Here is a 24860-nt window from a genome sequence, read left to right as displayed (position 1 = left end):
TCAATCCAATCTTTTTTAATAACAAGGATTATTTGTGTAAAGGGAAAATGATTTTTTGTGAAAATTTGTATAGGAAGAATTAGTAAAGCAAATTTTGGAAAAAGATTGTATTCGGATCAGCAGTACATTTTCACAGGTTAGGATTAGATAGTGAAAATATAGTTAAAGTTTGGAAAATAGGGGAGGTTGTTGTAAGAAGCCAGAAATTTGAGGGAAGTATATATGATTTTTATTCTGTTGATAAAGAGGAATATAATATTTCTTTGAAATTTTTTGAAAATGTAATTTTATTGAAAGATGTTTCATTTAGAAAGGTGTATGAACTCTTAGTTACAAATTTACAGCAATCGTATATTTTACGAATGAAAGATGGCCAAAATGATTATTTGTTTTCGAAAAAGGAAATTACACATTTATTTTTAAGACCAAGAATGACAACACTTCTAACAAAAGTTAGGGAATTTCAGTATAAATAAATGGAGTTGTTTATACAAAGGAAAATCTTTTTGAGTTTGGTTTCGTTGCAAATAACCGGTGTTCTTTTTGTGAGCAATCGGTAGAAACATATAAACATTTATTTTGGGATTGTGTGTATGTTAAGAATTTGTGGCAGAAAGTGATAGATAGGTTTGAGATTGCAGATCTTCGAAATATAGAGTGGAAAGATGTTCATTTTGGTGTTATGGAAAGGGATCCAAAAGTAAAATTTTATAATACAATAATTTTCATTTTGAAATATATTATTTTTAGATCTAGGTCGGAGGGAAAATTCTTACTTTTGAGGAAATTTGTAAAAGAATAATAAGTTTTCGGGATGAAGAAAAAGAAATTGCTTTAAAAAGAAATAAGTTGGGATTGCATTTTATGAAATGGGAAAATGTTTCTGAAACAAGAGCTTAAGTATTGTTTTGTTTTGTTTTTCTGTTGTTGTTTTTTTGTGTGTGTGTATGTGTGTGTGTTTGTGTGTGCGTGTGTGTGTGTGTCTCCCTCTCTCCTTCTTTTTAAAATTTGTTTAGTCTGTAATCATTAGAGCAATAATGTGATTCAAATCGGCAGCCCATCAGTCTTTCGTCTGTTTTCTGTTATACACAAGTAGAGTGCTCGTGCAGCTGTAGGCAGGCGCAGGGCCCGCTAGCTAGCTGTGCATGTGACACACGCACCACACAGGACGGTGGTGGTGTATCTACCGGCAACTACAACACGTGTGTTTTTGACTGCAGTTATTTTGGAGTCGTGTCATGCGTCCAGCTTCGCTGGGAGAACGGCAGAGCGACAGAATCAATATTTGTCAAAATTAGTGGTCGATGATATCAGTAGGAGCGTTGGAGGTCCGCAGGGGAAAAAAAGAACTGTTAATCACTACGAAAAGAAGGCCAGTCTGTGTCTCAGAATCCGTGACCGTGAGTATTTTGGGGGTCGCTGTCCCGACACAGGCAGCTGTATGTTGCAGTGCTTCGCACGGGGTCTGGTCGGGCTGGCTGGGGATCTGGATCTGGATGGGTCTAGCTAACGTTCGCTTTATTTGTAGTTTTGAGCAAAAATGGATAGCGCATGGCTGACATCACCCATTTCCATTCATATGCATTGACTCCCGTGTAACAATCTCATATTAATTTACAGGTTATGCAAGATCAAGGTAATTCAGGTTATTTGTACTAAACAACTCACGATTGACTCGAAGTTTTTGTTCCATCGCATGACTCGCATCGCATGATGTCACAATAAACAAACATTTGCCGGGTCAGGCACACTTGTCAATTACAACAAGCGCCCTTACAGTTACAAGCGCATACTTTTGTCACTCATTTTTGTCGAGCCCAGGTGCACCGGAGGTGAGGGGAGACTAAGTGATCGCCTGCAGCGTCTGTCCGTCCGTCGTCAGTCCGTCCGTTGCGTCCGTCTGTCGCGTCCGTCGGTCGCGTCCGTCCATCCGTCCCTCCATCCGTCCATCCATGGCCATCCGTTGTCCGTCCGTCCATCGTCTGTCCGGGGCCGTAACGCTACAAAAACTTCAGTAACTCTTTAATACTCTGGGCTTCAATTGCAATCTAACTTCGAGAGAAGCATAGAAGAGGGGTCATACAAAGTTTCACATTTTACCATATATATATGAAGGTCACCTCAAGGTCAAAGCTCACAGGCAGGGGTCAATGAACTTAAGGGCCCAGGCAATGGCAATGTTAAGTTCTTATAGCACATTTCTATTATGGGTCATAACTTTTGATCCACAACTTTTGATCCATAACTCCATTTGTGACCAAACTTGGAATGGATGGTAGATGTCCCTTGGGGAGTGGATGATCACCACAAGGTCAAAGGTCACAAGCAGGGGTCAACAAACTTTTCGGGCCCAATGTTATGTTTTTATGGTGCGTTTCTATTATAACTTTTGATCCATAACTCCATTTGTGACTGAACTTGGATGGTAGATGTCCCTTGGGGAGTGGATGGTCACCACAAGGTCAATGGTCACAAGCATGGGTCAACAAACTTTTAAAGGCCAATGTTAAGTTTTTATGGCGCATTTCTATTCGTCATAACTTTTAATCCATAGGTCCGTTTGTGACCAAACTTGGATGGTAGATGTCCCTTGGGGAGTGGATGGTCACCACTAGGTCAAAGGTCACAGGCAGGGGTCAAAGAACTTTAAGGGCCCAATGTTAAGTTTTTGTGGCACGTTTCTTTTTTGCCATAAATTTTTACCCTGTTTTATCTCTTTTTTTATCTGTTATATCCCATTTGCACACAATTTCTTGTACGCGAATGGGCGAGACTCATTATGGCACAATTTAGTTTGCCTTGTTCTAAACAACTCACTGAACTTCAACTGATCGGCTTCGCCTGCGTACATACACTGTGACTGTGCGGCTACTCATCCATCACTTCACTTCGCATCCATCTTACATTTGTATTATATTTATATATAAATGGTCGCAAGTTCGCACTGTGATTTTTTGTCACACACACATATCCATTCTCCATGATGAGATCATGAGATTTATGTTTTGATTATAACTCATTTTTTTCAAAACAGATAGAATTTTTTCTTCTTTGACAGTCGACAGTCTACTGTCCCAGGCCAAGTAAAGTTGTGAATCATGTCAAAAATAATAACTTTTAGCTTACTTTAAAAGTGTTCTAGCCAAACAGTTATAATCTTACTCAGGGCCGTTAGCTGATGAAACCTGGAAGTGGCACCAGGAAGTTGCTCTGAATGCCTTAATGAATGCCCTGGATGTACTGCTCATCCATGCGTAACATACGCAAGGGTAAGGTAGTACACAGTAGAATGGTATGGCAAGGAGGAGCAATACGGCGGCGGGTAGAGCGACACGTGCTGTGACAGTGCTCTGAGGAAATTTCATATCATGCCCTGATTTACGCCATTTCAAGTAATTAACATATAATCATATAGTCAGACTATCATTTAGGATCCTCTTGGTTCAAACATGGACTCTGGTTCAGTCTCCAACAGCCCAGTGAAGAAAAAGTTGAAAACTGACAGTGGAAATATGGTCGGCGTGGCCGAAGGTACGGAAATCGACAATGACGCTCCCCGGTGGTTTAAGGCGTACGAGGCTAGGCAAATCGCCCGTTTTGAGCAACTTACTGCTCAGTGCGCGGATACTCATGGCGTGCTGCAACACAACATAGACGAAGTAAGTGCCAAAGTTGATAGTCTGTCGGTGGCTTTAGCCAAGGCTGAGGACCGAATTGACGATCTAGAAAATAGATCTAGGAGAAATAACATTGTGATTTACAACCTACCCGAAGGGGATAAGGAGGAGAATAACACCACGCAAGTAGTGAAGCAGTTTTTTCAGATCGCCAAAGTTGATGTCGACATTGATAGATGCACTTCAAGAGTACACCGAACGCCCACCTATCGTAGCAACAAGCATGATGCACATCAGAGACCCAGGCCAGTGCATGTTGGATTCAACCACTACAGGGATAAAGAAAGAGTGAAAAGGGAGTTGATCCGCTTCGTGTCGAGCAAAGAAGAAAGGGAGAGGAAGATCTTCATCAGTGATGATCTGTCAAAGCGTGTTTTGGAGCGAAGAAAAGCTCAGATGTCATCCTTCAAAGCGCTCAGGGAAAAGGGTCTGAAACCCTTTTTCATTTTTCCCGCTATACTGAAAGCCAAGGACTCTAGTGGACGGATCATAACACCATCAGACCCACCAGCTGTTGCAGATCAGAAGCAATCAAAATAAGATACCAACAAGAATCCTCGTTGGATTTCAAATAGCGGTGAAGAATCAAGAGTACATCATGGTTTTATTTTGTGTCCGTGATAGTGATTTTTAACAGATCATTGGATATAAATGTAAAGAAATCTGTCATCCAAATATGAACGGGATCAAACAAGAGGATCATATTGTCACAGCTTTGTACAATATTTTGGATCGTGTCATAAAATGTTATGACTATTCCATGTTTGCTTTTAAGTTTGTTTGTTTTCATAAGTATGTTTGTTTTTAAATATGCTTGTTTTAATGTCTGACTATAGTAACTGGATAAAGGGCATGAAAAAGATGTTGCCCACAAACACCAAGCCAGAGAAGTGTGCATTGTGCAGGTCCGTGGTTTGATTTGAGGCCTGCATTTTTCATCTTGCACCACATTTTGCTCAGTTTGTTCTTTCATGATTACACCAATGCTCGGTTTTAGTTCTTTTTTCTTTTATTGTTTTTTACTTAATTTTTTCTTTTTGTTTGGCAGACATTGCATAATCTATTTTCAAGGCAACCTAGGAATGTATTATATATTATATATATTTTGTTTGGCTTTGAGTATTGTACTCTTTCCTTCATGGGCTCGGCCCTTTTGTTTTGCCATATATGTTTTAATGGTATTATTAATAGATGTTTTTTAATGTATATAAAACTACATTCGTTCAATTGTCGAGGGTTGCAGGATTATGTGAAAAGGAGAAAGATTTTTCATTACTTTCGCTCTCTTAATTGTGATATTTTGTTTCTCCAAGAAACGCATTGCAGTAGAGAGGATGAAAAATTGTGGCACTCTCAATGGGGTGAACATGCCTTTTTTGCTTCATTTACCTCCAATAGCCGTGGGGTAGCAATCCTTATTAGGAATTCAATAAATCTTAAGGTGAAATCCATTTTTAGAGATCCCAATGGTAGATTTTTAATTTTGAACTCCACTCTCAATGAATTCCCCCTAACTCTTGTAAATGTATATGCTCCTAACAATGACGATTCTGAGTTTTTACTTCATTTGTTTGCTGAAATTAATAAATTTGATGTTTTTTCTCTGTTAGTAGCTGGTGATTTTAATACTGTTCTTGGCCCTCTTGATTACCAAGGTTCTAGGAATAAACATTCTAATATAAAAGCAAGTGAAATGCTTTCTGCATTGATGGACGAATTTGGTTTGTGTGATATCTGGAGACTTTTTAATCCTAATTTGAAAAAATATACAAGACACCAAAAAACACCTCAAGTCTTATCTAGGTTGGATTTTATTTTAGTCTCAGATAACTTTGTAAATAACTGTAAAGAAACTAAAATTTTGCCTGGAATTAATTCTGATCATTCAACTGTTTCTGTTTGTTTCAATGATAATCAGCCTCCCAGAGGCAGAGGATATTGGAAACTGAATACGTATTATTTATATCATGATACAGATTTTATTAATTTAATAAAGGAAAAAATTAAGGATTTTAAGATCATTCATAAAGACTCCCAATGTGATTCTAATATATTGTGGGATTCTTTAAAATGTTTCATCACTGGGGTCGCTATTGAATATTCTGCACGAAAAAAAAGGGATAGAAATAAAGAGAAAAATGAATTATTAGAAAGCATTGACAAGATTAAATCAAAACTGTCAAACAACTCTGTTTTACTTGACGACCCTTTGTACTCACAACTTGAAGAATTGGAAGATAAATTGGATAAAATTTTTGATTTTGAAACAAAAGGACTAATAATAAGATCAAGGGTGAGATGGTTAGAAGAAGGTGAAAAAAGTAACAAATATTTTTGTAACTTGGAAAATAGATCTTGGCAAAAGAAAAATATAAATAAATTGAAAGATAATGATAATAATGTGATTACAGATTCCAAAGATATTCTGAATAATATTTATGAATTTTACAGTAAGTTATATTCAGTTCCTAATACTGATTTTGATAATGAAGCATGTGAAACATATTTGAATAATATTTCCATACCTCTCTTACATGAGGATGACAAACAGTTATTGGAGGCTCCCCTTACCAAAAATGAAATATTTAATGTGGTCAAGTCCATGAAAAAGAATAAAACCCCGGGGTTAGATGGATTGCCTATTGAGTTTTACATTGTTTTTTGGAGTGATATTGGTGACATGCTTGTAAATTCCTTTAATTTCTCTCTGCAAAATGGTTTAATGTCAGCCTCCCAAAGGAATGGTATAATAACCCTTCTTCCCAAAAAAGATAAAGACCCCCTGTTAGTAAAAAATTACAGACCTATTACTCTTTTGACCACTGATTATAAAATTCTAGCCAAATGCATAGCCAACCGATTGAAACGTTGTCTGGATTATCTCATTCATGTGGACCAATCTGGTTTCTTGCAAGGGAGAAATATTGGGCACAACATCCGTTTTATTTTAGATATTATTGAATATGCCGAAGCTTATGACATTCCTGGTTCAATTATTTTGCTTGATATTGAGAAGGCATTTGATAGTGTTTCTCATGATTTCTTATTTAAAATCCTTGAAAAATTCAATTTTGGTCATAAATTTATTGATTCTATTAAAACCTTGTATTCAGCTCGTCAAAGTTATGTAATAAATAATGGGTTTTTATCCAGTCGTATTTTTATGAAGAGAGGAATTTTTCAAGGGTGCCCAATTTCACCTTATCTCTTTCTTTTCGTAATTGAGATTATGGCACTGTCCGTACGACAAAATGACCTAATAAGAGGTATCTCATTTGTAGATGAAGAAGCCAAAATTTCTCTTTTTGCAGATGACTCTGTCTGTTTTATTGATGGGTCTAATATTTCTTTTTCTCAGTTATTTGAAACTTTATCCAATTTTGGCCAGTACTCTGGATGTAAACTTAATTTTAGTAAAACGGAGGCTATATGGATTGGCGCAAAAAAAGGATGTTTGGATTTCCCATTCACCAGTCATGGTGTATCCTGGCAAAAGTCAGAATTTAATTGTTTGGGTGTTAGATTTTCTTTGAATGTTCACCGTATGTTTGATTTAAATTTTAATAGTAAATTGAACAGAATTGAGCAAACATTAAACTGTTGGCGAATGAGGAATCTTTCTCTAATAGGTAAAGTGTGTGTTGTTAAAACTTTGGTATTACCACAATTGATATTTCTATTTTCTGTGCTTTGTATTAGAATCCCTCGTTCCTTTTTCCAAAAGTTAAATTCAATTTTTTTTAGATTCATCTGGAATGGAGGCAAGGACAGAGTCCAGAGACAGATTGTGTGTAATAATTATGCTGAAGGTGGTTTAAAAATGATCGATCTTTTATCTTTTGCCAATGCCCAAAAGTTGGTTTGGGTAAAACACCTCCTTGATGTAAATTTTGTTGCCCCTTGGAAATCTATTGAATTATCCTTTTTGCAAAAATTTAATGCTGAAATTTCATTTTTGTGGAATTCCTTTGCTCCAGAAAATATTCTTAATTCACTTGGCAGTACACAACTTGCAGAATCTCTCCGTGTATGGTATATATATCGAGAAGTAGCTACTGTAGAGTTTTATGGCCATAAATTTTCAGATTTAAGTGCATGTCAGTGTCTTTGGTTTAACCGGCTTATTCGTTCAAAATCTAAATCGTGTTTATTTTATGAATCCTGGTTCGATAATAATATTCTTACCATGTCGGATTTATTCAACCCTCCTTTAACAGGTCATAAATTATTCGAAGAATTAGTTTTAGATTTTGGCATTCCTTTGAGTGATAGAAGAAAATTTAATTTCTTGATAAAAAATATACCTGAAAAATGGATTAGGAATTTTGACAAAGATATTTTTGGAGTTCATGAAACTATAGTTCAAAAGCTTTTAAGCACAAAGAAAGTTCCAAAGAATGCATATGATATTTTAATAGGCTCCCATGTTCCAGATAAGAGATATCAGTATTGGGGTGATAAAATACCCGTGCCTGTTAACTTAGACTGGGAGAAAATACATATTTCTAATTATTTTTGTACCATTGACACAAAATTGAGATCATTTTATTTTAAAATCTTCCATAAGGCAATTGCTTTGAATCAATTTCTTTATAAAATTAATAGAAGAGATTCTCCAAAATGTTCATTGTGTGATACTGGGGACGAAACAATGATTCATTTATTTTGTGAATGTGATAAAGTCATTTTAATCTGGCAAGGGGTTTTGGATGTAATCTCACAGAAATGTGAGAATGTTTGCAATGTAACCAATTTTGAAAAATTATTTGGCATTTGTAGTGATAAATTTGTTACGTATTTGTTTTTGCTTGTAAAATACTACATTTATACTTGCAAGTTTAATAACAGTCTCCCCAATTTTACTGCATTTAAATGCTTTGTTAGGAAACAGAAAGAAGTTGAATATTTTTCTGCTAAAAAAAGAAACAAATTGCCCGTGCACTTTAAGAAATGGCGATTTGATTTATAATTTTCCCTCACTTTTTCTTTCTTTCTATCTCATCAAATTTGTATATGCGAGCCATATTTATTTTGGATGATGGGTTTTGATATATTTTACTTTGTTGTTTATTTTGAGTGATGCGATGTACATGTATGCATTACACTTTATATTGTAGTTCAATGCCTGCTCCTTTTGCTCATTTATATTCATCCCTACACTTGTACTAAATGATTTATTGCCTGTGCTGATATACTTCTGCAACCCTCGACAAAAGTGGTGCACACTGCCACTCTTCCTTTATTTTTTTCCTTGTTAAGATCTTGTTTATGCTATGTACCTGTAATACCATAATTATAAAGTATAAGTATAATGCTCAGTGTTATACTGCATATTCACATATTATAGTACCTTTAATTCATTTATACTTCCAAGGGCGAGCTCCCCGATTAATTAAGACATCTTGACTCACAAGGCCTTTGCGAGCAAATAACAATCTGCTTTTAAAATGTCCTTTGAATTCTTAACCTTCCAATGGAATAATACATCTATATACGATTGTACATGTACGTATTTTGGGATATTTGGATGGGGGAGATCGGGTGGCGGAGCGATTCTCTTTATAACAGTGATTTCGAGTGTTGTTTCGGGATGCAATGGAGGTTGAATATACATGTATGTTAAATGTGCATGGGGGTGAGAGAGAGAGGAGGGGAGAGAGAAGGGGAAGGGGGAGAGAGTTTGTTTCAGGTGGCTGCGTTAGCTAAGAAAAGTTGATCTGGTGGTGTAAACTCTATTATGTAGATCGCTCCGCTAGTCGACCTTCAGACTCCAATCGCCTTCAGTACATCAAAGGAATGCCAGCTGGTTGCGCACATCAAAGGATGTTTTGTAATTTATTGGGGTCAAATGAAGTGCAGGGCCAAAATACCAAACTGGAAGTTAAACATAAGACATAATGTGAATACCTTAGCTTCTCTTCCTGTGTTTCGGAGCTCAGCTCTTGAATAATACATGCATTTTATCTTTGTTCTGCCCTTTATTATTATTATTATTGTTATTATTTCTTCTTTTATTTTTGTGATTTGTATGCTAATCTTGTAAAATCATTTGTAAATGTGATTTTTCATTGATTTTTTGAATAAAAACAAAATTATAAAAAAAGAATGGTATGGCAAAATTAGTAGTGGGGTAACTATACTCAGCCCTGTCGCTGTACACAAGTGTAAGTCTCGACAGGGTTGTACGGTGTGGACACTATGTAATCTTATAATTCCGGGGCACTGACTCTATTTTGAATTTACTGCACCATATTTGTTAGTAAGACTACATAAGATTAAAACTTTATCTATTTAGCTACCATTTTCAGCTATTGATATTGACATACATATTTCACAACTTACCAAAAATGACACATTTTTTAATCCTGTACTCCGCAGCACTGGGCAAAGGGGGCGCTGTCGACCGCGCGGACGTACAAACTCTAGCAGCGCAATTTGCATCGTTCAAAGCAGCTGGGAAAGATTTACAATTGTATTTTGAATTGCACAGCGATGATCACAGCATTCCGGGTTAAGATTGGACTTTTTGCTCAGCGTATGTTGCGTGAGGGTTTACTATGGACTGAAATACAATGCTCATAGTCCAAGCATCTCAATTCACGTGAGTGATTTGTAAAATTTGTGATAAGAATGTAAAAATTTTCAACAGTTTTGTTGTTGTGTGGCCGCGTGCTAGCGCACGGCGTCTGGTCGGGCTAGTGGTAGGGGTACATTTATATAAGGAACTCTCTCCATTGTTTTCATTGATGAATTCATCACAGGCAATGTTATAGTGTTTAGTGTCTGTAAAATTTTCCTTTCTGTTTTATCATTCCACAAATGACAGCTTTGTGTTGGTCAACATGCTATCAGCATTCTCTCAAGCCATTGTGAGTCGGTCAAGCCAACTCCTTTCCACTGCCGGTCACAGTGCAGCAGTACTTACTCAGCTTCAACAGAGGGTAAGTTCAAAGTCTGTACATTGTAATGTTATTCTTTTAGCAGTGACCAGTTGACAAAAGTGCCCACAAGATTTAAGGACAGGGGTCTATTATACAAATAATGACTGCTATGAGGGGCACAGTTAAAATTTTGGGCCCAAGGTGATGTGAAAACCATGACTATCGGTATGCCCAAAGCGAAGCTGAGGGCATAGTTATGGTTTTCACATCACCGAGGGCCTACATAATTTTAACTGTTCCCCGAATATCAAGCTCTCATTATTTGTTTTATATACAGAAAATATAGATTCTGAAATATAGATACCGAAAATATAGATTCAGGTCTCTTTTGCAGCACTCGTAATCAACGCTGATCGACAGCGCGATGGTCGTATCATTGGTGTGTACATGTGAGTGATCTAAGTGTACGGGGTTGCGACTGTCTCCAAACCTATTTACAGGGCACAGTTGATTCTATGACCCGGGCACAGTAAATCAGGACGTCATTTTGATAAAAAATGGGGCACAGCTATTTTCATGACTCCACTTTTAACCAATCAGATGAGAGGAATCTATATATGAGGTATATAAAGCCATCTATGGAATAAATTGTATGCATTTTATCTCTTTATCTAATCGTGTTTATACCTCAGAAGAGATAGTTGCAGTATTGGTACAATTTGTACAGTTGTGTCAACTAGAGTTCTACTACCAGAACAACTTTCAAATTTTTGGAAATATAATTAGCATTAGTTTGAATGAAAGATGAAACTGTTTAAGGGTTTTCACTTTTCTTTTGCCATAGACACAATCTCTGTGATTTATCGTTTGGATCTTTGTTGAAAAATAACAAAAACAAAAAGCAAAAAAATCCTGAACACTTGGTTTGTATGTCATTTGATTTCTTCAGAATGTGAACATTGTGAGAAGACTGTTCCCGCCCCCCATCCCCAAGCTGGGCAAAGGGCCGAGGGTGCTGAAGAAGCAGCACAGGGTCTACATCTTGGAAGAGAACACCCAACACAATCCTCGCCGGAAGCTGCAGCTCATCCTCACTCAGGATGTCCCAAGTGAGTGGGAGGTGTTGGTCGGAATGATTACCAGGCAGAGTCAAAGGTCATGATCTGTAATGACCCTATAACATGGGAAAATATGGATGGCTCGATTTAATCTATATTCATTTGCTGCCCGCCAGGATATGTTCGAAAACCACAAATAGCTCCCATCAGCTAATATAGACATAGAAGCCTATGATCGACTCGCACTCTAGTTGTGATTTTTCGTCTGTGTATGTACAAGTACTCGCATTAAGATCAGCGATAAAGCTGTATCTGGTACAGTTTAGGAGATTCTCGAATATCTGAGCAGGGTCAGTCTACCCATTCTATGGTGTATAGTTACCAGGTCTTTAAGAGCCAGGTCGGGGCAGTGGGCAGGTCCTTCTGGTCCTGTACGGGTAGTGAGACGTCCCCGCCCTCCACGAGTCTCCCGCTGCCTTGCGGGCAGTTTTTTGGCTAATCAAAGGCTAGGGAGTAAACCTTATCCAAATCCGGAGCGGAGCCCCTAAGGCGGTTAGGTGTTGCAGCTTCATCATCTCTCCGGCAGCTCCTGCAGTCCAGTTGTGGCTAGGATGTGTCGCCCTGCGTCCCTCCTGGCTAGATCAGCTGGACCGAGAGGGGGGTCCTGGGCTTGGGCAACCCAAGGCCTCCACAGTTCTTCTTGCCCAGGATTCAGTGACTCCACCCTCCATCTCTTCTCTTCTTCTCCCAAGTCCTGAGGCGATGGGCGAGTGGCGACGGTAGCAGGTGCAAGATGGCGCTGGGAGCTTCTAGCCATGGACCTACACTCAGGCGGTCAGGGCAAGGATGGTCGTTCTACAACCTACCGGGGCAAGGGCATAGTTCGGCAGCCACTCTGACGACGGAGCAGCCCTCTTCAGGGACAGCACTGCTCCCCCCTCATGGGGAAGGGTCTAGAAAAGGTGACCTAAAAAAAGCTTGCCTCATCTCCATCCTGTCAGCATACCGCAGCTGACTGGACATCTACCACGCGGTCGAAATACAAGAGAAACACGAAAGACGAACTCAAAATCATCCCGCCGGAAAAGCACCTTATGTGTTGGAGCCTGGAACATCAGGACACTCATGGATAACCAAAACTGTGACAGACCAGAACGTCGAACAGCACTTGTAGGTCGAGAACTGCTGAGATACAGCATCGATATTGCTGCCCTCAGCGAGACACGCCTTGCAGACACTGGGGAGATCACCGAGGCTGGAGCTGGATACACTTTCTTCTGGTCGGGAAAGGCACTAAATGAACGCAGGGAGGCAGGAGTTGGTTTTGCCATTCGCACCACCCTCGTCAAGAACCTGGGGTCCCTCCCAAGGGGTATCAGCGACCGCCTGATGGTGATGAGAATCCCTCTCCATGGCAAGACGCACTTGTCACTCATCAGTGTGTACGCCCCCACCATGACCTATACTCTGGAGGAGAAAGAGCTGTTCTATCAGAACCTCTCCAAAGTGCTGCGGTCAGTTCCTAAAGACGACAAGCTGCTGATACTAGGGGACTTCAATGCCCGGGTGGGTAGAGATGCCCAGTCTTGGCCAGATGTCATTGGGCCACATGGCATTGGCCATGAGAACACCAACGGCCAACTGCTACTCACCCTCTGTGCTGAACATGGACTCACCATCACCAATACCCTGTTCCAACTGCCAGACATCCACAAAACTACCTGGATGCACCCAAGATCCAAGCACTGGCACTTGATTGATTATGTGATCACCAGGCGCCGTGACATCCAGGATGTTCGCATCACAAGAGCAATGAGGGGAGCTGACTGCTGGACAGACCACCTGCTGCTGAGGTGCAAACTGTCCTTTTCCATTGTCAGCAGGCATAGACGTCAGAAATCTGACGTTAAAAAGAAAATGGATGTCCAGAAGCTAAATGAACCAAACACAAGAGAAGCCCTCATCACCAACCTTGCAAACCAGCTTGAACATCTACCAGCAGAGGAAGACTACGAGAAGGCCTGGGCCAACTTCCGGGATGTGGTGTATGACTCTGCCAGTCTGACTCTTGGATATATGACAAGGAAACACCAAGACTGGTTCGACAACAACAACAAGGAGATCACCACCCTCCTCCAGGAGAAGAAAGAAGCCTTTACAGCCTGGCTCAATGACAAAGACTCCCAAGCGAAGCGTGACCGCCTCAAGAACATCAGAGGAAAGGTGCAGACCGAGCTGCGACAGATGAAAGACAAGTGGTGGGAGAACAAGGCTGCAGAACTACAGCAGTACGCAGACGAGCACAACTCAAAGAAATTCTTTGCCAGCCTGAAGGATGTGTATGGCTCCACGCCAAATGCAATGGCACCTGTGCGCTCTGCCAATGGAACCCTGCTTACTGAGAAAAGCAACATCATACAGCGTTGGAGCGAACACTTCAGCCAGCTACTAAACAGACCTTCTCAGATCGACCAGCAGGCCATTCAAGATATGCCACAGCGCCCAGTCCTGGCCTTCCTTGATGACCCCCCAATGTTGGCAGAAACCCTGAAGGCAATCAAGCAACTACATGCGGGGAAAGCACCTGGTCCTGACGGAATACCCCCAGAGATCTTCAGAGAGGGAGGTGCAGCCATTGCCATCAAGCTGACCGAGCTGATACAGCAATTCTGGGAAGAAGGATCGGTGCCGCAGGACTTCAAGGATGCCAACATTGTGCATCTGTACAAGAACAAAGGGGACAGAGCTTCATGTGACAACCACCGGGGCATATCACTATTGAGCATCGCAGGAAAGATTATGGCCCGTGTTGTTCTGAACCGCATCTCACACCATCTGCTGGACGACGTGGTCTCTGAGAGCCAGTGTGGATTTAGGAGCAACAGGGGGACAATAGACATGATCTTCGCATTACGGCAGCTACAAGAGAAGTGCCGAGAACAAAACCAGAACTTATACATCCTCTTCGTAGATCTGACGAAGGCTTTTGACACTGTCAGCCGTGAGGGTCTGTGGGCTATCTTGACCAAGCTGGGCTGCCCTCCTAAGTTTGTCAGGATCATCCAGTCCTTTCATGATGGCATGATGGCTCGCATTGTGGCAAACGGAGATATCTCTGACCCATTCCCAGTCTCCAATGGTGTAAAGCAAGGCTGTGTGATGGCTCCTACACTCTTCAGCCTCATGTTTGCTACCATGCTCTTCTGTGCCCTCTCCAAGTGTGATGCTGGTGTCAGTATTCGGTACAGATGTGATGGCCGATTCTTTGACCTTAGACGTCTGAAGGCAAAGACCAAAGTCCTGAAGGCCCTTGTGAGAGACTTCCTGTTTGCAGACGATTGTGCGCTTGCAGCACTGAATGAACCAGACCTCTCAGAACTTGCCACTTGTTTTGCAGAAGCAGCAAAAGCCTTTGGACTGACCATCAGCCTGCAAAAAACAGAAGTGATGCTCCAGCCTGCACCTGGCCTGTCACCTCCTGAGCCTCAGATCGAGATCGAGGGCACAAAACTGAATAACGTGGAGAGCTTCACATACCTGGGAAGCTGCCTGTCTTCAAACTGCAGCATGGACAAGGAAGTCTCCAAGAGGCTCGCAAAAGCAGGAACTTCGTTTGGCAGACTTTGGACACGTGTGTGGGGTGAACGAGGCATCAGGCTTTCTACCAAGCTGGCAGTCTACAAGGCAGTCGTCGTCACATCCCTGCTCTATGGCTGTGAGACATGGACGCTGTATAGGAGGCAAAACCGTGCACTTGACCAGTTCCACCTCCGCTGCCTGCGACGAATCATGGGAATTTCCTGGCAGGATAGAGTCTCAAACACTGAGGTGCTTCGCAGAGCCAAAATGTCTGGGATCGAGGCCCTCATCATGAAGGCCCAGCTCCGATGGGTCGGACATGTTGTCCGAATGGATGATACTCGTCTACCAAAGATGATCTTCTTCTCCGAGCTGGCTTCTGGAGCAAGGAGCATTGGAAGGCCCCTGAAGCGGTACAAAGACAGTCTGAAAACTTCCCTTGTTGCCTGTGGCATCTCAGCCCGTGACTGGCAGTCGCTTGCCTCTGACCGCACCGTCTGGCGCCCAGCTGTACAAAGGGGTGCAAGACTGTTTGAGGAGAAGCGCCTCAGGAGCTTGGACCAGAAGCGAAAAGCCCGCAAAGAGAGGATCACGGACCCTACTTCTGCTGTGGCATGCCCAACATGTGGCCGCGTCTGTGCGTCCGCCTTTGGGCTCCGCTCCCACCTCCGGCGTCACTGACGTCATTGTCGAACCCGACAGACTTCCATTATTATTAAGAGCCAGGTTTAGTTACAACTATGATTGGTCCCTTGGTAGTTGATATTCTGCAGCAGGTTTGGGGAGTTGGCTCCCTTGCCAGCATTTCTGTGTCATTCACAAAAGGTCAGGGGTTTAAGACCCAGCTGTACAAGCAGGAGCCAGTGGTTGCATAGACACAAGACTTTGATCAACAGATACTTGTATGACATACAGTAGTGTTCCCATGTGAGGGAGAGTAGCAACCTGTGCTCATTAAAAATATGAAAAAGATAAAAAAATGCTTCCTCACTTATCATGACTAGTGTGATGCAAGTTTGGTTAATAAAGTAGTCTGTTTCACACACATTTTGGTAAATTGTTCAACTATGTCAACCCCTCATGTGGTTACCCCTCAAAAACAGTAGGAGTCAAATGATGATATAAACTAGGCACTAATATGCCAAATGAAAAGAAAAAAAGGTGTCCTACAATTAGCAGTTAGTGTTCATGTTGAATGCCAATAGTGTGATATGTCCATGTTACTGGAAAATGTATGGATCAACATCTTTCAGATTAATATGAACATCCAAGAGCAAATTTAAGTGAAGAGATGGATCCCACCATTCCTGACACTGCAAGCCCGGTTGTGCCTTCATCCATTCTAATGGATGAGCCCAGGATGGCAATAAACACTCTTATTTGTTGGATGTACAGTGGACACTGCACCAATGATTTTTTTTTTTGTCTCGTCACTTCCCAGAATACGGCCTACGAGGAGACGTGATCACGGTGGACAAGCGGATTGGTAGAAACAAGTTGCTGCCAACGGGTGTTGCTGTCTATGCCTCCCCAGAGAACCTAAAGGAGTTTGCACTGGCCAAACAGGTGGGGTTTGTAAAGGCATACCTGGGCACCATTCTTTACAGCAATTCTAAGTTGCAGTAGTTGCAGTTGCAGTTGCAGTGACTATGCATTAACAAATCAGATTTGAGTACAGTGGACTCCCATTATAACAAAGTCCTTGGGACAGGCAGTTTTGTTTTGTTATATCGAAATTTAGTTATAACCGAGTAAATAAACAGTAAAAACATTGAGCGGATTGTGTCTCAGCCTGAATTTTTACTTCGTTGTAACTGATATTTCGTTATAACGTGTTCGTTATAATGGGAGTGCATTGTATTTGAAAAAGTACCAGAGTAATTGGTGTATAGCAACTTGCGATCATCCCAAACTACTGTATGCATTAAGCCCCTGTAGTCTGTTCCAGTACAAGTTTAGTAGATATTCTTCATTTGGACATGCAATGCTTGAGAGGAGGGTATCATAAACAAGACTTTTTAGTGGTAATTTAATGGAACTGGAAATACAGAAAGTGCTTGATCAGTAGAAGTGATTAGACCTCATGGAAGCTCTGTAAATATTAGTATTTCTTCCTATTCAGTGATAAGTATCCTGTGAAATCCGTTTTAGTGATGATTGTAGTAGTATGTGAATTTTGCAGTTCATTTGATTTGTATATGAAGGGGAGACACTTTTAGATAGACAGTGAAATGCCACTTTATAGTAATATGCCTTAGATAAAGAGGTCCTGTGATAGAGCTTCAAAACAAAACAACAAAAAAGATGCATCATTCCTGTAGCTGTTCTTCATTGTCATTGCTTTCCTTTAATATCTTCTGTATCAATTGCTATGTAGTCCGTACCTGTGTTGCCATGATGCTGTATCCTCATGCAGTACAATTTAATGACACGTTTCCTCACATTTGACTAATAATGACAGCACACAATTGGAGCATGACCAGTCTCCAAATTTTGATATGACCATTTTACTAATTACATGTGTCAGATTTATTCATTCATATGGTCCCTAGCCCTTTGCTTCCTCCTGTATATCTGTTTGTTCAACAACATTTCACTGCATGCCATCCCTGCATTTCCTGAAAGCTTTCAAGTTCTGTAAAATCATGCATACTTAATTTTCTTCTATAACTTCCATATTTGGTCATTATGTGCCCCACACTTCATTTTTTTGCTTTTTTTATTTTCACATTCCAACAGAAGGAGGAGGATGATAAGTCTACACCGCTCAGACTCACTCCAATGGCAGTAAAGGTAAGCAAAGGCAACATTTTCAAGAATTCTCATGAAACAAGAAATATTTTATTTCTATTTAAAGGACAAGTTCACCTTCATATACATGTGGGTTGAGTGAATGCAGTAATATTAGTAGAGCACATCATTGAGAGTTTGAGGAAAATCGGACAATCTATTCAAAAGTTATAAATTTTTGAAGTTTCTGCTCACTCAAGGCTGGATGAGAAGACTACTATAGCTTGTGATGTCACATGAATACAACAATATAAAGAAAAAATAAAGAAAATCCAACATATTTTCACTTTTCTCGCATAACAAAAGAACACTTGACTTCTCTCTTTCAGAAGGCAGGGGGAACAATATTACCCTTAACATATGTCAGTAACAAGTCGAAGAAATGTGCACTTTATTCAAAAAGTAAAGTTTTGTGAAATTCTCTTTTTATTTTCTTTATATGGTTGTACGCATATGACATCATACACTGTAGTAGTCTTCTCATCCAGCAGTGACTACGCAGATACTTTAAAAATTCATAACTTTTGAACGGATTGTCCGATTTTCCCCAAACTTTCACTGATGTGTTCTACTAATATTGCTGCATTCACTCTATCCACATGTATATAAAGGTGGACTTGTCCTTTAAAGTTTTGTGATCTGTTTATTGCACTCACTATCAGTGCAGTTGTTAAAGTACTGGGATACCCGTTAAAACGAGGTCACTGGGACCGCCGATTTTTCCTCGTTGTACTGTAAATGCACAAATTTTCACGGTACATTAATTTTCACTCTACGTTTGGCTAGTGCAAATGTTAAAACCGGCGAAAATAGCTTCACAACTTTCTCTGCACATTTTGAATGGGATGAAAAATGTGCAGCACAAATTCAAGAACCAGCAAATATGTTTTTAAGTCGCTCATCGTGAAAGATTAATTGCGCGAAAATATGGACGTTTACAGTACCTGGTACCTTGTAAGCAAGCTTATTTTAATCAGGTTTCCTTGTACTAATCATCTCCTTTCCCACATTATCACCCTGTTTTAATATGTCAAACTTTGAAATGCTCCCATGTAATACAGGACTGACCTTGACTTCTCACGTTGAAAAATTGATGAATCATGTATGAATGTTTTGGTGTGTGGTTAGTCGAGACTTTCTTAGAGATGGAAACTCATAGACCTCTGTTCCAGGTTGTATGTTGTCAGGATGATACTTCATTCATGTCTCTCTCTCCAGTTATTTGTAGGAATGAATCCTAGTTATTTTCATCAAATTAAAGTACAAATGTATGAGAAAACACAATTCTAGCAACCTTTTTGGTTGTTATTTTATAATCTTTATTGTAAAATACACATTGAATTTGAATGTGTTGCTAAGCAATTCTGTTGGATTTGGGTTTGAGATGGTAAATGTTAGTGAGGTATATGACTTGTAGTACCTAGGCAGCAGGGTATTGTCTGGTAAGCAAAGGCAAGTCAGGCAATACTGTAAAAGTGGAAATTTTTGTTCTTTTCATGCGACAAGAAACTAGCATGAAAATGAAAGCGCTCAAACTTCTTCTTTTTTGCATGATTATTATTCATGGCACTATGTAATGTTTCGATTCCATGGAATTAAAAACATGCAGGATTCATCTGACACGGCCATGTGTGAAAAAATTATGTAAATTAAAGTATACTGACATTACATGTATTTGATATGGCAATTATAACAGATGGTATATTTTTGTTTCACTTTGATTTTTATGTTTCTCATTCCTTTTTTTTTTATTTGTGGCGCTGAAAACCTAGACCATAGCTTTTCTGAAAAAGAATCAGCTGACAGTCAAAATGCACCATGAACTGAAGTGGGATGTCATCACCAAGGATCATGTAATCCATGCTTTCAGGCATAATGTGAGTTGCTTTTACTTATTTTTTTTTTTAATCTTTAGCCCTGTGTCATGCGCTATCTCTTGGGCATTCTGGTTTAGCATTGCTCATCTATCTGTTTGTGCACAATCATTTCATGTTAAAGGCATAATTTACCATTTGCAGATGAAACAAAAACCAAGCATTAGTGCTTTAAAATAGTTCTAAAATGTGAGTTAGGGATAGAAACAACCACTGTGAAAATTTGAATCAGTAAAATCGATGCTAAGTATCGTTAAGTGTACAAAATGTGAACAATAGTTATAATAAGAATGTTTCCAGACTAAACCGTATACCGTTACAGTTTATTGAGAAAAAATACTGACATCTCCTTATATCTTAGGCTTCATTGCAAAACTTTTATATGGGAGGGTGTTTTGTGGTACAACAGACGTACACATATGCATGAGAGGCGATACCTTGAACATTTTTTAAATGACTGCTCCCAAAGGTAAACTGGACCTTTAACTCAAAAGTTACTGGAATATTTCAAGGATGTGTGTCAGTAAAACATCTCGGACAATTGAATCATACTTTTCTGTGTTTGCAATTATGGGTTATGGTCAAAATTTGAAATTGCACATTTTATGCTGAAAGTTGAGGAGGATTTGATCCAGTTCAAACTAGACAAGATGCAAGAATATGTGGTGAAAGAGCTACTCATTACTCTAATATTTGAAAGGCATGGTTTTAGTTAGGAGGTTATGATTCAAGTCACAATTCTTTCTGTTTTTGTAGGAAAATTTCAACACATTCATTCGAACTTGGCAAAATCCTAAACTAAAATTGAACAAAGCATTGATTGTTCAAATTAAATGATTGAAAGTCAAATGTAAGCTTTTTCCTTTTTGAGGTAACTGATTGTATCCATTTTGATCATTGTGTCAACATGTAGTTTCACCAGACATGTTCAAGCATTTATTAGTTTGTTATTTCATCCAAAGGAGAAGAGAAGATGCTCAAAGGAAATCAATGGGCACACATATCTTGAAAGCACTTTGATTGTAAAGTGACAACATACCAATAAAGTCTATTATCTATTTCCAATCACTGTAATATGTGCATCTCGTGTGTTTACCCCTTTAATCTATTTTTCACCCAACACAGCTTTGGATGGTTGTACCAGAGCATGCCTTGACTCTCCCTGACGAACCAATCACAGATTTTGGAACATACAACATCACAGTGACAGTAAGTCAACATATGATGTGGTATTTGGTAGCCTGGGTTACCAAGTGAGAATCCTTTACTGTATAAGTGGTTTCTTTCGCGTACAGAAACTTTCGCGGTTTCCATCGGGGCTGACTTTTTCGCGTGTGGTTAAATTCGCGGTCGGTAATGATAGCGTTGTACAAGCGACGAGTTCAAAACATTTTCGTGTGGTGTTAAATTCGCGGTTCAACCTCAAAGCGCGAAGAGCGCGAAAATAAAACCACCGCGAAAGAAACCACTTTTACAATATCCTGTTGAATAATTACTTTTTTTTTTCTGTTCTTTCTCTTTTGTGCTGTACCTTGGGTTACCAAAAAATGGGTGAAAGTAAGTTTAAAACTTGATGCAAGAAGATTTTGTTCTGTTGGCGATCTTAAAAAAAAAAAAAAAAAAAATGAAAGCTGGTACATAAGATAAATCTCTTAATTTAACAAATTATTTATCTCTTACTGATTACAGCTCTGCAGCAACACTTCATGTGGTTGCAGTAGCAGCAGCACCAGTACCACAGCACTATTCTCTACAAAATATATATGTGTTGTCATCATGATCATTATTACGCATTCATCACAAAAGGGATGAATTGGCATTGGGATCGTTATCACCGAAAGCTGAAAATTGGCTGCCATGATTGCAGTGTATAGCTGTACCTTTTAAAAATACAAGATGATGCTATACAATGATATAGCCTACGATGTGGTATGGTTGGTTACGGCATGCCGTAACGGCATGCCATATTAAATGCACACCTAGATCACACTCATTTCAGTAAAATAAGATGTGTTGACATCATTTTATTGACCTTTGTTTTGATCAGTTTTAGTTAGTGACATTGAATAGAGACCAATTTTCCTGTCCTTTTTGGTTGCTGTTGCTGTTTGTTAATTTTTCAGCATTTTCTGTGAGGAGGTATCAAGCTAAGATCAGAATTTTTTCACTGTGTTTTTTTTTATTCTTCTCCTTTTTTCTTAGCTTACATGACAATTCAATCTTTCCCAAGCTGCAGACATTATTTTAACTTTTGCCTGTAATTCATATGTCTTGATTCTACAGGTGAATGGATTGGAGACGGTTCCCATGGAGATGAATGTAGTCAAGCATGTCCCTAGGACGAGGAGGGATCGAGAAGCAAGAAAAGCAGAGGAGGAAGGGTGAAGACGAAGAAAAGAACATGAAGTTGGAAAGAATGAAACAAAGTGTTGTGCTTCAAACTTAAACAGTCAACCTTGCCTTAGTCGAATCTATTTAGACTGAAGAAGTAGCTTCAACTTATAGAAAATTTGACTTATGAGGGATTAAAATCAATAGAATGTAAAGAGAAAAGGACTTGAAAAGACCTTCGACTTTGGCGATTATTTGACTTATGCGAGGTTGACTCGAGCAAGGTCGACTAGTTCCACACTACGATCCTCAGTGACCAAGTTACGCAACCATCGGCGACTAAGTTTAGTGACCATGCTCCTTTTTCAGGAGTATGTTGGTCTTGCTACTTGTGTGGCAGGCTTGTTTGCCATCTTGCAATGTAGAGTGGACTATGTTTCTCCATTGTGGTTCTCTCAGTGTCATAGAGCTATTGAGGTTAGGATCATGAACAAGAAAGGTTTGATGTTTTGACAAATGTTTTCCAAGTTCTTTGCATATCATACCTCCTTTGTAAGGATTAATTTTTGCAATTCTGTAGCCAGCTTATGATGCATATTATTCAAGGTTTCCCCAACCCTAATCACAAATTAACAGTGAACTCCAGTCATAGAGGTAAAATCAAAAGAATTTGGCAAAATGAAGAGCTTTACAGGTTATTCATCAACAAGCAAGTGACAGAAATTGGCCCACTTTAGTGAGTTTGCCATTGATAAGAAATCATTCCAATTATCTTGTATACAAAACCACCAGATTGTCTAGCCCCAAAAGGGCACTTGAATTGCTCACCCCAAGCAACCATGTAGAAAATAATTTTCTCGTAATAGGCACTTTTCTTGTAATATCAACCAATGATATGCTGTGAAAATCAAAGTAGGGTAATCTCCTGGTTGAGGTATATTTTGATGCAGTGAGCACTAAACCAGTTAATATATGAACAGATTGATTTAATTACTATGTAGGAGGTGACCATGTACAGTGGAAACTCGACATAAAAGAGATCTTTTATAACAAAATACCTGATATAACAAACTAGTTTTTCGGTCCCAAGGAATTCATTTCCTATGTTTTGTATTGTTTTTTCACTATTGATGTAACAAAATATCTGATATAAAGAACAAATTGTGATCCCAAGGATCTCATTATACTGAGTTTCCACTGTACTGATAATCTCTTATATGTAGCTGAATTTTGGATCAAAGAATGCTTGACTGGTGCTAGTGTTCAAATCGAAGTAGTCAGGTGTAATGGATGCAATGGTGTATGGTAAGCCTCTGAATTCATGATATGCAAAATACTGTGAAACCAGAAATGTTTGTGTGCATTTTAATTTTGCAAATTTCTTGAGAGCCAAGATTCATGAAATTAAAATGTGCACAAAAGTAGTTCTACACTATATGCATTAATGCCAGTGGCAATTCGCGAAAATTTCATGCTGCGAAAATATCTTGCATTACAGTATTCGGCTACCCAACGTTTCCCTCCTGTACCAGTAACGTAATGTTGTTAACATGATCTAAATGATGGAAAACGCTCTGGTAGTTATCACCAGAGGCTATAACTAAAGCAATTGAGGGAACACCCAGATCACTCAATCATGTTCTGTATAATGTTACGATGGCATACAGCTAGAAGTGCTGTCCCCTTGTGCGCAAAATGCACAGAATAAATTGTGTTATGACAAACATGCAAAGTGTATCATCAAATAGGTTCTCTGTGTGCATTGCATATTGGTGTGTGTGTGCCTGCAAGTGCTGCTAGGAGATTGACTTGCCCAAGATCACTATTATGGGTGCCTTGAACGTGTTGAAACCCAGTGCATATACAGCGGGCTTCCATTTCATCGAACATGGTTAGAGTGAAATTTGTTGAAACAAAGAAAAATCAGTTCCCTAAATTATTACATTTCCTTGGGTTGTAACGAAGTTTCCATGATTATGACAAAAAAAAGCTGCAAATCTTCGGGACTTTGTGATAAAGCGAGTTGCATGTTATATTATCTTACTTTCAAATATTTGGGATGTCATAACTTAAAGGTTTCCTCTGTTTTGCTAAAATGTAATTGTCTGTGTACACCCATGTGATGATAATACATTGTAATTGATAATTGCAGGGGAAGATAAAAGTAAGATTGTAACAACTATGAATTTCCAAAGGTTCTGTCCTCAGATTTTTTTAGATTTTTTTTAGATTTTTTTAGATTTTTTTAGATTTTTTTTTTTTTTTTTTTTTTTGGGGGGGGGGGTCATTGACCTTGACCCCCAGCCTGAAAAAAAAAAAAAATGTTTCGCAACCCCTTGATAAGTCATTACTAGCAATTAAGAGACTTTGGAAAATTGTGGAACCCATACAGACAATTACATAAGGACACAAAGGACTCAGATGAAGGCCTTTTATTACTCTACCTCATTGAAACACTCACAATGAATACCGGTAGTAAATATTGTACATAAAAGATGTGTACATGGGTAACGGATGGGCTTCATGTGTAAGAGATAGGGCTTGCTCATGTATAAGGAACAAGTCAGTAAAAACAACAACCAAATAAGTATTGCAAAGACAGGAGTGACCATGAGGTCTACCATTAGCAGTGTGATGTGCAAATACAGTGTACAGATGTAACCATGACAT

At 39.3% G+C, this 24860-nt stretch overlaps 1 protein-coding gene across 1 annotated transcript; it reads left to right on the top strand.

Annotated features, from left to right (window-relative positions):
• The first annotated feature begins 1307 nt into the window (after positions 1-1307).
• On the top strand, positions 1308-22244 carry LOC139729202 (large ribosomal subunit protein bL9m-like). Its single transcript, XM_071640131.1, has 8 exons — positions 1308-1400; positions 10504-10618; positions 11508-11667; positions 16637-16761; positions 17935-17988; positions 19758-19862; positions 20985-21068; positions 22143-22244. The coding sequence occupies exons 2-8, from the start codon at positions 10520-10522 to the stop codon at positions 22242-22244; spliced, it is 729 nt and encodes a 242-aa protein (XP_071496232.1). The 5' UTR covers positions 1308-1400; positions 10504-10519.
• The last annotated feature ends 2616 nt before the right edge of the window (positions 22245-24860 follow it).

Source organism: Diadema antillarum, unplaced genomic scaffold, assembly GCF_040938485.1.
Source record: "Diadema antillarum isolate AM-2024a unplaced genomic scaffold, OU_Dant_1.0 seq00000225_RagTag, whole genome shotgun sequence".
NCBI lineage: Eukaryota > Metazoa > Echinodermata > Echinoidea > Diadematoida > Diadematidae > Diadema > Diadema antillarum.
This window is presented reverse-complemented; position numbering and strand designations above follow the sequence as displayed.